Source organism: Phoxinus phoxinus (genome assembly GCF_949152265.1).
Source record: "Phoxinus phoxinus genome assembly, chromosome: 1".
Classification (NCBI taxonomy): domain Eukaryota; kingdom Metazoa; phylum Chordata; class Actinopteri; order Cypriniformes; family Leuciscidae; genus Phoxinus; species Phoxinus phoxinus.
The window spans coordinates 40431160-40446949 of record NC_136876.1 but is presented as its reverse complement, the minus strand read 5'-3'; the positions used below and the strand labels follow the sequence as shown (position 1 = coordinate 40446949).

At 37.9% G+C, this 15790-nt stretch overlaps 1 protein-coding gene across 1 annotated transcript; it reads right to left on the bottom strand.

The window, feature by feature from the left end:
• Positions 1-177: 177 nt before the first annotated feature.
• ndel1b (nudE neurodevelopment protein 1-like 1b) lies at positions 178-14322 on the bottom strand. The gene is made up of 9 exons (XM_079612896.1): positions 14124-14322; positions 9799-9893; positions 7248-7401; positions 4301-4449; positions 3999-4135; positions 2664-2837; positions 2354-2445; positions 2098-2243; positions 178-1040 (listed from the first exon to the last, which is right to left on the bottom strand). The coding sequence occupies exons 2-9, from the start codon at positions 9882-9884 to the stop codon at positions 950-952; spliced, it is 1029 nt and encodes a 342-aa protein (XP_079469022.1). The 5' UTR covers positions 9885-9893; positions 14124-14322; the 3' UTR covers positions 178-949.
• Between the last annotated feature and the right edge of the window lie 1468 nt (positions 14323-15790).

The window sequence follows — 15790 nt, the reverse complement described above, 5'->3', positions numbered from 1 at the left end:
CAGCCAACAAAAGTGCGTGTGAAATCAAAGACTCGAAGGGGTAAATAAACACTAACAAGTGCTCCTATACTTGAAGTTGAAGCTTTGCATAAATTAACGGAACTTAAACACTGTGACAAACAGAAGTTGGCTTCCGTTCCATGAGTGAAATAAATAAACAGTGAATATCAAACTCACCAGCAGATCCAGAGGCACGTGGGATAGACATGAGGTTCGTACAACCACTGACAGAGTTCTGTGACCACGGTCACATTGCACAGAGACTGATTTACAGTCAAAGCAGTTTGTGTGTCAATACAGGGTGATGATGACCATGAGATCTTTACACAGTAAACACTTTATAACTGTGGAAGTACAGAGTGGCAAATACAGAAATCAGTCTTGGAAACTGATGGGTTAATCATTCATTAAAGGAGCTTTTAAAGGTAGGTGGAGTTGTGGAACATGAAGGTTTTCCTGCATTCATTCTAGTTACTAAACACATCTGCTGACCTCCACATTAAGACCCTTTACTGGACATGTAAATCAAGGCTGAGGGGACGTTCAGATCTCACACATGCCCCAAACACTCATACAACACACATACACTCATCTGTGTTCAGCATACTGTGACATTCACCTCAAAGAAAATCCCTTTTCATTCTTTTCAATCGTTTTTATATTTTTTTAAACATCTTTTAAATTGTGCGGCTCACTAAAAACACACACTGAAGCTGCGGTCCGACTCGGACCCTTGTCGTTTTGCTGGCTTTAAGTGAGACCTCGTGAGAACAAGAGAACCACGCGGGACGCTCACAGGAACGCCGCCCCACGCCTGACATGTATCTGTCAGACGCGCTCGAGGCACGTCATCTCAGTCTCTCTTACGCACACACTCACACATTCTCTCTCTCGAATGTCCTCTCAGTTTCCGCAATGTGTCCGAGCTTGTGTGGAGGTGGAACGTCTGTCACACGCTGAGAGGGAGCATGCCGGGAGGAGACACGGCTCGTGGGGAAGCCATGGCGGTCAGGGCACCAGGGTCCAGTCCATTTATAGTCCTGTGAACAACAGCCATGAGCAAAACATCAATAAACACAAAACACTCGTACTGATGCCATGACATTAGACCATAGAACTTTTCACCAAAAAGATTTTCACTAACAGAGGAGGATATAAGCTACACGATAATTTAGCCATGACACACTTAACCTGGACGTGATCAGAGCAATATAATCAACTAATCAAACTATCTACATTCAAAATGGGCATAAAGGTTTTCTGGTTTCATGGTAGATGCACACTATTAATGTCAAACAAAATGAATGCTGTTTATATGTACTAGCCTACATAACAGGGCCTATACAGAGTTTGGGATTGTTTTGCAAACAATTTAAAATATTGCAAACGCAGCAATTCCCACACACACCTTAACTACACCACATGGGTAAAAGTATACCGCAAAATGAATAACTAAAAAAAATAAATTTGCATAAAGCATATACTTGAAAAGCAAAATCATAACCCTAATTATAGAAAAGATAAATTTTCAAAAGCACAAACATAAAAAAAGCACAATTACTGTATACAGAATGTTTTCATTTTCACAAACCGTAAATAATAAAGTAAACTTACATATAGTTAAAATCATCATAATTCTAAATTATTCGAATAATAAAATGAAACCCACAACAATTAAAAAGCTACATTTACAAAAGCGTGTTGTCCCCGTATTTGTAGATCATATATAATAAGTGATATTTCAATTATATTTTTACCACTAAACTAGCAAATGTCCCTGGTTTACATTTCAGAAATCTGGTTACCTTAATTTAGACGTTACTTGGAGAATAAGAACACAAAAAACAAGCCCATAATTATTATGAAGGTGAGCGGGTCAAATGTGTTTTAAAAACAACAAAATACATTATCAGAGCTGGGAGTACTTATTATAAAGACTTCCTGTTAGCTAAAAATAAATTAACTGGCCAAAAATATTTCTAATTTCTAACAACAACAACACTACTACCGGTACTAATATCTCTAATATTTAATATCTGTTAAATATATTTAATACACAAATGTTTAACAAATGTCAACAGCAGTCCAAACACTTACGTCTTGTCAAAATACGTAGTGTGGAGTGAATGAGAGAATTTGGTTGCGTTGCTGTTGATGAGGTTTCCATTTCCTGTGGTGTAACTTTTCCTCGCTGCCTGATCCTTGGCAAAGTTCCTACAGGCGGCTAGTTTAGACTCCAGAGCCTGCACACAAACAGACATCCCATGTTTTCCCCATCAGCATTTTATTTGAAATCTGTAAGTGTTAAAGTGTCACACACGGAGTTTCATGATTAAAAGTATTCAGGAATTACCCCGACTTTCCGCAGGAGGTCACCAACGATGTTAAGGGCTGAGATGCGTGCAGATGGTGTGAGGGGAGAGTTTCCATAGCCATTGGTCAACGCTTTGGAGAGAAGAAAAAATAAATAAAGCTATCAATCAGACTGTTAAAAGAGTTACTAATACAATGGTGATATTATGATTGACAAAAATAAAATGTATCCATTACAGTATCCACTGAAAAGACTGTTGGTAGATTTTTGAAAGGATGCGAAGGAAACTCGGCTAAGAAGGGAGAGTTATTGGTTGATACTGATCAACTCGATGACAAAGAACACCAACCTTTGGAAGCAATGAAAGGGTGGTCCATGGTCTTATTCCCCACAGGTGTGGCCGGGAGGGACAGGGACGCTTGCACGGCAGAGTCCGTCTTATCAATGTCTAGCGTGGGAGAGCTGGGGGCCGACATCCTGACATCTGAAGTCCTCTCTCGAACAGCCAGCTCTTGCCGCAAGTCTACGTGAACATGCACATAAACCAGAACACACTGAAATGGAATGTTTTGTTCAATTCTTCAACTTGATAGCATCTGCAAACATATTGATTACCACAGAAAAACATGTTTGTTTGAGAAGTCGGCATTACAAAAACCTGTCCGTGGAGATCTCGGTTTCTGCCCAGAATACCTTGACTTCCATTGCAAGTTCATTAAGGTTCATGCCAACATTTTTGATGGTTTTTAAAAGTCAAAATTGACTGCTTTTTTGTTTTTTTACGGAAAGTTGTCGTGTTTGTCAATTATTTATGCACACACCTCATTTTTAAAAAAATGTATGTGCTCTCATAAGGTCGTCCAAAAGCCACACGAGTTTCAATTCCTCCCCTCCAGCAACCAGTCACACAAACAAAATCATTTGGTTTGCATGGGACACTTCTACAATACAATCTGTTCCCAACTGACAAGATCAAGTCCTGTCCTACAAGTTTCTTCCTCATTTGATAAATTGCAATTGGGAAGAATACTTGGCCGCAATTTCCACTTAAACAGACTAATTTATCAGCTTTTCAAGGAGATTGTGTCAGCTACATGCCTTTAATTGCAGTGCTGCAATGAAGCGTGTCCTGTAGCAGGGCTTGACATTAACACCCGCATACCTGCCAAATGCGGGTGGATGTCAGCAGTGGCGTGTAACGCAGTCACTCTTACTAGACACTTTGGCGGCTCGAATTTTGGTCGTGGGAATATTGTGCGTATTGCACATCATTTTACTCATTCCCGCCGATTTTGTGCTCAAAGTGCGCACACAAAGCCACCTCTCAGCACTAAATAGAAGTTTTTTTTTCACTGCTTATTGCGCTTAAACAGTCAAATACACAAAATAATGTCTTGGAGAGTATTCACGTAAACATCAGTTGTGTTTTAAGTGAACGTAAACAGTTGAGAAAGAAAATCGCATGTGTAACAGTAAAATGGATTTGTGTGTCAGGTCTTAAAGTGACAGCAGCCAAATTATGAGATAATACTAAAAATATCTATATGGCAGTTTTTCCCATGGTATTGATGTCAAAATTGTGGCCAGTGAAAATGCGGAGTGGCTAGTAACTTTGGAAAACCACAAGCCACAGTGGCTGGTGAGCAAAAAAGTGAATGTCAAGCGCTGTAGTAAAGAAGTTCACCTCTAGCTTCATCCTTCAGCCTCTGCACTGAGACCAGGAGTGACTCCTTCTCGTCCAGTTCGCTCTCCAGGAAGGCGTTCCGCTCTATCGCCTGGTTTAGCCGCTGTTCAAAGTCCTCCAGAGATGTAATGGTGGCCCTGCACAAATCCAGACCGTCATTGTTAATATATCTTTAGCACAACACTTGCTCCATGTAGTTTGGTCAGGGTTTGTTGGACATTAGTGACGTGTAAGCTAGTCTTGTCCCGTTTATAAACGGTCAGAGCAAAGTTGGTTTAGAATGACAAAATGTTGTTGTGTACCTCTTGGCTCTCTCCAGGTCGTCGTTGGCCTGCTCCAGCTCTCTGACATATTTGTGCAGCTGTTCCTTGATGCCACGCGTCTGGACCAGGTCGTCCTCCAGCATGGAGATCTGCTTATAGCTCTGGGCGTACTGCTGCTCCAGTTTATCCTGCAGTCAGGGACACAGGGGAGACAGTCTGAGTTACCAACCCTCATGAACTATTTGAACTATCTGACAATGGTTGGTGAGAACGAAGAATTCCCATTCAGACAGGACTACTTTTCCTTTCGTGTTCTTGTATCAAACATATAAAAATAAAGAGGCAAAACCGTATCAAGAGCACATGACACATCCAGACATTACCGCCTTAACTACAGAGATCCCAATCCTATCCGAATCAGAGATGTTCTGGTTCAATAACTGTAGCTCCTCAAACATTGATTTGGAAACTTGCTTATGACATTGGATTTATTTTTTTTATTGCAGTGGCACGATGGTGAAAAGTCAGCCTCAGTTTCTTAAATGCAAGTAAAACAAATATTAGTTTTCTCTTTGTCTTAATATTTGGTCAACTGCCCCTTAAATGAGGAACAGGAAAATGAGGAATTTCAGTGCACATGGCAACCTTCCCGACTTCTCCAGTAGGTAACCTACTTTATCCACCCCATTTCTTTTAGTCTAAATAAGCATATTGTTTTGGACCATAGTAAAATAATGAGTGTCCTATATTTTCCAAAATTAATGGAAGGACAGTGGGCAAATGCTAGTTCTATGTTTTGGAGAATGTGATCAGTTAATGATCGTGCTTTCTGGGACAGCACAAGCAATCAGTTTTAGTGTTATTTGGGTAAGAAGCCCTTGCCCAAATATAAGCAAGCTGTATCAAGCGTCTACCTAAACTCAAGCCATTATCAAGATATTTTTGAACAACTGTGCTATAAGTGAACTTTTCTGCTGAGCCATTAGCCTTCTATTTTCTCCCTCTGGATGTCATCCGGAGATCCAATCGCAGCGCACTTGGGATTAACCGAGACCCTCGACAGCTCTCACACTGGGCTCTGCTGCATCACAGCACTGTGGGATGTTCTTGACTGAGCACATGGGCTGCACTGCTGATCTTCTAGAGATACAACTGCAGATTAAAGGTGTGTGGAGATATCTCCGTCATTACGTGCTTTTCTATCCAGAGAAGTGCCAAACTGTACACTTTTGTTGCATTTGATTTCCCCAAAGTCCACTTGCTACATACTCGACTCGTCATGCTCTCAAACACATCATTATGTTACTAGTACCTAAAACATTGACACTTTTTTTTTTTTTTTTGCAATTTCCATTCCATAGGTTAACATTAATCTGGAAACATTTGAAAACACTGTTTTCATTTAAAAACACTCTCCGTCCACACTAGCGCATCTCATCCATACTGAAAACGCTTACATCCATGTACTGCGCATGAGTAAAACATAATACGTTTTGACGTGTCATTTCTGTCAGGCGTTCATTTACTTTCTGCCTCTTTAATATGTCACAGCAATGTCGAGGAAAGGCACACGTTTTTTAAATGGACGGACAATGAGGTGGAGTTGCTGTGGGTAAGAAAAAGTTGACATTAATCTTTAATAATGCTATAAAAATGGAGAGCAGCCAAAGTAACTGTGGTACAACGTTGTCCACCTTGCTTTAGGATGAATGATTCATGTGACTAAATGCGTCATTGTTTTCGAAAGCCTCCATTTTTTCAGTCCACACTACAATGTGAAAGCAGCATTTTCAAATTTCAAGCGGAGCGAAAAAAGATGCGTTTTCCAACTACCGGTAAACATTAGTGTGGACAAGGCCTCAATGGTGATTCTCACTAGATTACTGAATATTGCTTACAGTATTGGAATAAAAATCTAAAAATATAACTGCAGAACTGAAATACACATAACAAACACAACCATTATATAGTACCGGAATACATATGACACTGAAGACTGGAGTAATCATGCTGAAAATTCAGCTTTGCATCAGAAATAAATTATATTTTAAATTATATTATAAATTGTAATAATATTTCATAATATTACTTTTTTATCAAATAAATGCAGGCTTGAGCATAAGAGACTTCTTTAAGAAACATTAAAAATAGTAATTTTTCCAAACTTTTGGCAGTGCTGTAATGAGAATTTGGCTGGTAAATGACAATTTATTAATTATATTAGTTACATTATTCATTTATAATAATTCAGACAATAAATGTAACAATAAAAAATATCAACAGTTTGGGTTTGGTAAGTCTCTTATGCTCACCAAGGCTGCAATTATTTAATAAAAAATACAACAAAAAAAAAAAAAAAAAAAAAAAAAACAGTAACTGTGAAAATTTCTCATTGTAATATATGATAAAATGTATTTTATTCCTGTGATCAAAACACCATTTCTGTCCTGTGATTTTCAGCATCATTACTCCAGTCTTCAGTGTCACATGATCCTTCAGAAATCATTCTAATATGACGATTTGATGCTCAAGTAACTTTTCTTATCATAACCAATGTTGAAAACAGTTTTGCTGCTTCATAACTTTGTGCAAATATTTTTAACATAAAGTTCAAAAGAACAGCATTTATTTGAAACAGAAATATTTTATAACATCATAAATGTGTCACTTTTGATCAATTTAATTTGTCCTTGCTGAATAAAAGCTATTTCTTAAAAGAAAAAAATCTTGATCCCAAACCATTGAATGCTAGTGCATATTTTAAAAATGTATCCCAAATTGGCTTAATTTTAATGAAAATATAATTTACTATTTCTTTCTTTATGTATTGGAATGAAATATGTCCTACACCGGTTTTATGAGATTCTCTCCAATAATGTGATGATTTCTGAACAACCCATTTTCACAGCTATGTTTCCACAAATGGCCTGGCTGGATTTTCTTGTGTCCTTTCAAAAGAGCAAGGAAATTCCTGCTCTCGTCTAACCTTGAGTGTGTCCACCTCGCTCCTCAGCCGTTGGTTCTCTGACTGCAGGTCTCGGATACGGTGTTCAGCCTGACCCAGCTGAGCTTCCAGCTCGGCCTCCAGCTCCCGACTGCCTTCCTGAAACTCCTGCAGCTCCTCCTGAGCGTCATGACAACTGCAGATACGCAAACATAAAACAATCACACGTCACCAGCCATCTGGAACAGTGGCGGCACACTCATCACATTAACTATGCAATGCAAATTGACACCCAAACCGCAACAAAGAGCTGACACGCTAGGCCTTTAGGCCTTGACAGCTGGTGCTAAAGCAGATAATGAATTACAGTCACTCAGGACCGTGGCCATTCAGACCGGAGGTCCTAAAAGTGGTCCAAAAGTGACACCCAGTTAAATCCACGACAGTGTAACCCAACACACATCACAAAGAAGAATTCAGCAGTTCCTGTTGTTTGATAGTGAGTCGGATCTCATGGCCACAAATGATGCAAAAAAAAAAAAACTAGCCTACTTCAGGCATCTGCACCGCCAAATGTTCACTTTCAACCCTCGAAGGTCAGGGGTCAGGGGTCACAGGCTGGCTGGAGATGAATAGTGGGGTCTGGTGGCAGGAAATGAGCCAAGCAGACTGAATGCAGGGTCCTGGTTGTTTTTAGACTGCGTTTCCGAAGCCATGTGGTGCTGTTTGACATGACACATCCCTTTAACCCTGGTCACTTCCCTCAGGCCTCCTTGTGTAATGTGCAGAGGGAACCTTAAATCTGTCACCTCCTCCCTCCTTCCCTGAAATACCAGACACGTGCGGCCTCTGCCTCCTCAGCACAAAACACTCACTCCACAACAGGAAGCTGCTCAAACGCACACTCAGTCCATATTGGAGGCATTACTCACTACTGTTCAAAAGTTTGAGGGTCAGTATGTGTTTTTTGTTTTGTTTTTCAAAAATAAATGAACACTTTTTATCAGCATCGATACATTAAACTGATAAAAAGTGACGGTAAAGACACTTATAATGTTACAAAAGATTTCTATTCAAAATACAAACATTTTAAACTATTAAAAACTTTTTTTTTTTTTAATCTTACTGACCCCAAAGGCACGTATAAACCAAGTTAATGTGAGTGGTGTTTTCTCACCAATCATGTAGTCAGGATGTTAGCTTACGTCTTTTAAGGCTTGATGTTCTGTCAAGTGAATTAAAAGGCAGACTCATTTGTGTGACTATTTCCAGGAAAGCATGTTCTGCTCCTTCCTCAGCAGGAAATTCCTGGGATTTGAGAACTTCCCGTGCTCCGAGACAGTAAAACCACAGCCCATGTGGAGGAGCATGTGCACGTGTTGAAACTGTAGGAGTTCAGAGCGAGACAGGCAGAGAGCACCAGCAGACTCACGGTCAGCATTAGTGCCAGCTCTGTTTTACATTAGAGACACTCTCCGTCCACAACAAGTCAAGAATACGTTCTGAGCTAAACAGCACCTAAACAACACTTTTAAATCCTGCTTTTGCAGATATGTCTCAAAGAATGATTGATGTTGTATTTAAGTTTATTGCCATATCAGCGTCACAGGCTATTGAATAACAAACTACAGTTAAAATTATAATCAAGTACTTTACATGTGCTTTAGTATGCAAGTTAACACACCAACATAAGTGCACTTTAAAACAATGATTTAACATGTTCTACAACGCAAAACTAAGTTTAACATCATTTTTTAAAAAGAGTACTTAAGAAAGTTAAGAAACACTGAAAGAAAATGGAATCTCTATAAAGTACATTTCAAACTGCACCAACATGGATCGACCAACGTCAACAGCATACGTCAGGTTTTGTTGGATCAGTGTTACTACCCCTGTTAGCGTAGGTTGGTGGCCGTTTTTGTAGAATAATATATGAAACAAACTAAAGGGTTCAGACGAGTAGTCTAAGATATGCAGGCAAATCACGTACTTGCATGGAGTGCATTTTGGGCCTGAAACTACATAGATGTATTCATTTCCCACCACTATTGTTCTTGTGAATGAGAACTAGCACATACTATTTAATTGATCACATAATCCAATTTCTTCACTTCAAGGCAAGCACTGTGAAAGGAAATCAAGCTCGACTATAACGGAACCGAGAGCTCAACATCATATTTCGAGCATTAGGCCTGCATGTTTTACAAATGACAGTGTGAGATGCCCAACACAATAACTGGAACTGTGGAGCATTTCCACAGTGTTTCAGTGCATCTCTTTTGTCAGGAGCAGTGAAAGGCTCTGTATGTTGTGGCATCTTCTCTGTTTTTCCATGACAAAGGGCTATATAGTCATATTTACAGCCATTCACCACCTGCAGGGCTTGTGATTGTAGGTAAGACTATGAACACAGAAACAATCATTACTGCCTCAGCCAGCCAAAGTTTAACTAAAAGGTGGCCATTTAAAAAAATAAATAAATCCAGATTGTTTGTTAGATAAAACTCCCTGTGGCTTTTATGTGAAGGTAAACTGCACAGTTGTAAAAAGCTCAGCTAGTTGCTATATTTAGTAGTTAATGACTTCAGCTTACCTCTTCTTGTATTTGAGACACATGCATTTCCAGTAATCGATTTCCTCATCTTTTGAGGAGAATTTCGGCATCATCTCTGTGTCCATGGTGGAGACCTGTAGAAGCAGATGGGAATTAGAGCAGTCCTGAGAGACACACAGAGTCTGTTCATTTGCACCTCCAACTGCAGTTTAGCCCTGGCACAACCCCACAGACCGATCCCAAGGTGCGTGTCCTCATTTGACACAAGCCCAATAACATTTTTATTTCGCTTAGCTCTTTGCAAGCTCACAGTTTTTCAGGTTGCAGCCATCGACGTTTTAGATTTTTACACCAGACTAATTTTAATTTCAATCCTATATAGAAAGAGAATTAAGGGATAATTGACCCAAAATGTTTAATTCTGTCATTCACTCAACCTCAAGTCATTCCAAACCCACAAGACTCTAGTTCCTCTTCGAAACACAAACATACAGACGTTAATAATGAAACCAGAGGCATTTCCGTTTCACCATTGAAAGTACATAAGCAACCAAAACAAAACAAAACGAGTTTAAAAGTAGGCTATATAATCTACATGAATTGGGTAGTTTACTCAGTCTTTAGAAGAGACAATTGCTGAAGTGATACAACTTAAATTGTGTCTCTGGATTCATATAGATTACTTTTGCGATGTCTTTTCAAAGCCTCAAAGTTGTGGTTGCCGGACTTTTCAATGGTAGGATAGAAGAAATGTCTCCGCTTTGTAAACTGGTCATTGTTTGGTGAAAGCAAGGACATTCTGTCTGAGGTCTCCTTTTGTGTTTCACATAAGAAAGTAATAGAGGTTTATAATGAAATGGAGGTGGGAAAAAGACAACAGTTTCAGTTTGGCATGAAATAAGCCTTCATATAGATCACATGTGAAACCGTTTATCACAGCAAGAGCAGTCCTTCCCTGCTTAAAAGCTTGCTCAGATTAAGATACGTTAACAGATCTTGCCGTTTTTAAAACATTTAAAGCACACTTGGACGTTTATGTGCATCTATAAATCATGTGTGACTAAAACAACGTCTCATTAACATTCTTCATCCTTGTCTTGTTTTGGGAAACCATTTATTTCACAAGCACGGAGATCCAGTGTTTTTCAGAAACTTTGACTCAATTAATTCCTATCGTAGGTCATTTAGTTTGCAATCGCTCATTAGATCTGACAAGATGAAGAGCAGTGAGCCGAAGACATCAGTTTCACTCGGCACTAAACTAGAAACAGATGGACCTGTTCTGCTTCTAAAACAGTCTCAAATATTCCACACATGATCTCTGAATTCTCCGGATTCTCAGCAGTGTGTGACCCAGCGCTTTCCCACACCTTCCACATTCCTGTTGCAAATGACTAGGTAGGCAAGGCATACAATTGGGCACATTTAAATAGCAAGTGAAACTATCGCACCCTCATTATTGCAAACATGGAAGTACAACAAGCAAACTAACATCAGGTTTGAAACTTCTGACTTAAGATTTCAATGATCATACTTGAAGTCGGCATGAAACAGAAGTTGCGATAGTCTTTTCTTGCCTATTCTTGTGACGTAAATCCAGATTTTTTTTTAGTACAGGACTAGATTTTGTCCATCAGTAGCCTAATTGATTGGATGGTTGTGGTTTACTTTTCTATTGGTGGATCTCATGTGAGTGACAGGTTGATCCCGCCCTCACGCCAGTAAACGCATCATCAGAGAAGAGATGAGATAATTGCAGCAAAAGGAAGGGGAAGTTATTTTGATTAAAGATTATGAGGGGCCATGGCTTAAAATAATGATGTGCTTGGAATAATTTTTCCAATATTAATAAATAATAACCGATTTTACCGATAAAGATTAGCCTACCATGTTTGATTCATCAACAGATTAATCAACCTATAGCCTAGTTTTTAAAATGGACACTGAATGAAAAGAAACAGAACACCTAAAATTGTACTAAACTTTAAAATGTAAACATAGTACAGAACCATGAACATGTACTTTTTATATATATATATATATATATATATATATATATATATATATATATATATATATATATATATATATATATATTAAACCATGATCATTCGTTAGTTAATAGTGCTTTAATACTATGTCAAGAGATACAACTTAATGTAAAAATGTATTAGACCTAGCCTAGTTAATGATGAAATTAACAATGAGCAATACATTTATTGGCCACTTATTGTAAAGTGTTACAATCATATAAATCCAAATCCAAACAGTCATGCTTAAGATGGCCATCTTTAAATATCTACACAAGGTCACAGCATTGAAGAGTCCCGCTTCGAGTGTCAAAACAAACACCATGAGGCGTCAGTGACAGTTTTTATTTCACCTCTAGAGGTCGCTCTCGTACTGAATAATGACAGCGCACCCTTCTCGCTCCAGCAACATATGCAACCCAGAAAAACTATCGGTAGGCCTATGGATTTTTTTTGCCGATAACCGGTTGTTCAAGCAATCGGTTGACTCCTAACAGTGAGGTTATCGACGCCGATTAGTCGCCAAAACCGATCAAGGGGTCAACCTCTAGCTATATTCTACAACAAAAATAATTGTCAATTTTGATTTCATGGTGACTTACAGTAGAAGGTTTTTCCAATTCACGCATGACTGTTCCAGCCCTGGATGTCCCAATTTTAAACTTAGTTTGAAGTCATGTCTAACTTTACGTTTAAAATACTACACATTATTTAATGGGTGGCTGTACAGCGTCAAATGATAAAAAAGGGCAAACTATAAAATTGAATAAGTTATTTTACATGTGAAAAAACATTTCACAGTTGTGTAGTAGTAGTGTTGTTGTTGGATATGTTATTAAGAGACTCAACAAATGGTGCCATTTATTGGTTGGACTCGATATTAAACAACAGATTGAGCAGAAAAGTAAAAAAAAACTAAAATATCCTTTTAATTTAATAAAACAGCAAGCTAAAGGAGATCACACCGGTCCTGTACAGACCAATCAATCAAACACAAACACAGCAGTGTTTTCTATGTAGCAGAACTTGGCTCCAATGGGATTCACTCTCCTGAGGGCATTCAAAGCTGATGTCATTTCAATTGTGGTCATTTGTAATGTCTTAAGCCGCCACGCAGAGTTCCTCACCCCTCCCAAACTGACTCCTGACAGTGAGGCCATCTGTCCGGCCACAGAGCGCCTGTCCCGCACCACAGGACAGTGGGATGGTTCCTGTCTAACGCAATGCTTTCCACAACCTACACCCTTTGCCAGTGACTTACACACAGTCAGAGGACTAGAGGATGGGCCAGATTTTTTTTTTTTTCTCCCAAGGATGACATGATTCCCAAAATCACAATCCAGCACACAACATCCTGCTGAGTAATGCACTATAAACATGTGCCATATCCTAAAAGATTTGGGGACGAAATCTGTACTTCCATTGAACTGCATTCAAGTAGCACCAATATACTTTTTTGTTTGTTACAAATACTTAGGCTATAACTTAAGTTTTTGGTGTTTATTTTGCCTATATTTTGGGGGTATGACAAAAACGAAATGACATAATACATTTTATCAAACCCAATGTGACAAAATGTAAACAAGCACAAACATGGATGTATACATTAAAAAGGTACAATTAATATTTGTAAAGATGTGCGAGACATAACTTTAGTAGCCTTTATATCATGAATGTTATAGCGCAAAACAAATGACAACGGATTCAATAATCTAATCAGATAATGTAAACAGCAAATAATCCAAACATAATGTTCATGTATTATTAACAAATATCTATGTGAAGATCTACATGACTTGTCAAACAAATGCTAAATTTCTTTAGCCAAGGTTAAGACGTAAAAGGTCAGATTACCAAATCAGAAGACGACCAGGGGTCAACACTCAATACAAAAACAACCACTAGCACAAACATTAATAACTAACGTTAAACATTAGCAAAAATACGTCCTGTTGATAATTGAAAACCGCACGTGAATGATTTAACGTTAGGTTGATGATGTTTCTACCGGCAGGCCAGCGGATTTGACCAACGTTTATAAATAAAACCCAATAGAGACTATTATATCATTTAAATAATTACTAACACAAATCAATGAGCTGCGGTTTAAATTCCTCACGATATGAAGCGTTTAATAAAAGACGTTTTTAACTGTACGCCAGAAGAAACCGGCACTTGAACAAATCATGTTTCAGCAACTGTTGGTCTTCAGTGGCCAGAGAATGACAGCTTAAGAAAACCGTCTGTTTAAATGATAAAGCTTTTCATTTCATTACCGCATTTTGAGCAGGATTACTCATCATACATTAAATCATAAAGGTCAAGAAACTGTACCTTCTCATGTCCTATTCCTGAGGTCTGCGCACAGGCTCGGCGTCTCCCCTGAGCTCGAGCGTCGGCTGATACAAATGCCAACGCGACTCCACTGATTTCCCTCTTAAACTTCCGGTAAGATGACGACACTGCGTCTTTGCGTCATCCTGACGTCAGTGAGGCGCGCTCTTGTTTATGAGGTACAGCAAATATTAGTACTTCAATTAATTACATTGTTCATTTTTTTATTTTGTTTGGAAAAAAAATTATTCACAAGCAAAAATTATCTAAATCGCAGCCTACTTTTCCGCATTCCTTAATCGAAATTGATACATTTCTGAAGACTCTAAGGTTGATTAAAAACAAGAAAAGTGACAGATTCTTGAAATATTATGATGATATTTTTAATAATACCACTGATGCATAATGTTTCCTCTGTGTATGTCTTTTATTTTTATTTTTTATTATTATTTTTTATTTATTTATTTTTATATATGTGAAGCTTTACATAGGCTCTACTTGATACAATTTAATTCATGTAGAAGTTCTATTTGTTCTGTTCTTTATATCTGCTTGTTATTTGATACATATTCAATAAAAAAATAAAATAAAAAATAAAGTAGGCTACAGTAAACTGAGGTCCTCTGAATCTGAAACTGACGCGATCCGCGCATATGGGTGGTTTTAAACAAGGGAAAGATCAGAGATTCATGTTCAATTTTACTATTGTCCAAATCTCATCTGTAAATCACACCACACGATGGCGCGTTAGGTCTTCACGGAGAAGTTCCTGTCTGCCTGGAAATAATAATAGGCTAATAATAATAATAATAAATTAAAACATATTTTTGTCATCTCATCTGAATATCACAGCAAAACAGTTTGAGGTTAATTGATCTAATTTTGTGTCTCTGGGAAATAGTGATCCATGAATATCCATGAATAGTGATTTGAAAATCAAAGTTGTTGTGTCTATTTGTTACTGAGGAATTTGTGGACACATCAATGTTTTTAGATTTGTGGAGTAAAAGTTTTATTTATTTATTTTTAAGATAAAAATATATAATTGGGGTAAGACGAGCCACCCAGGATTGGCACAGAAGTGGCATGTTGTTAGTGTTATTTTTGAAATTAAATAATTATTGTCATTAATGGGGTTACTGTTCAGTATTTCTATAAATTAGATGTACATTCCAGACATGTTCGGTTTTATTAAAACCTATAGGTTAGTTGAGTGAAATCATTCAGTATCATCATTTAATCATTCATAATGTTGGTATTATGGCATATCGTCAAATAAAATGTGGGCACTTAAATAATTAAATATGCCTGCAGAAGTGATAGAATAGTTTGACCTTTTAGGTGAATCTCTATAGGATTCTGTTTTGTGTTATTGGATATTCAATTATTCGACTAAATGGTACATAAATAATGATTAAAATTACATCAAATGTCACGTTTGGGCTAGCTTACCCCAGTAGTGGGATAAGATGGCCTCTTTGAAAAAAATAAGGTGAATTTTACAAGCAAATGTAATTTATTCATAATAATACATTATTACACACAACTGAAAACAAACCCCCAACTTCACCACAACACATTCTTGACATACAAGACAATTTATGTGGAATAACACAATGAACACTTTGAACACTTTAGTTATTAATGGGCAATATGGTGCATGATTG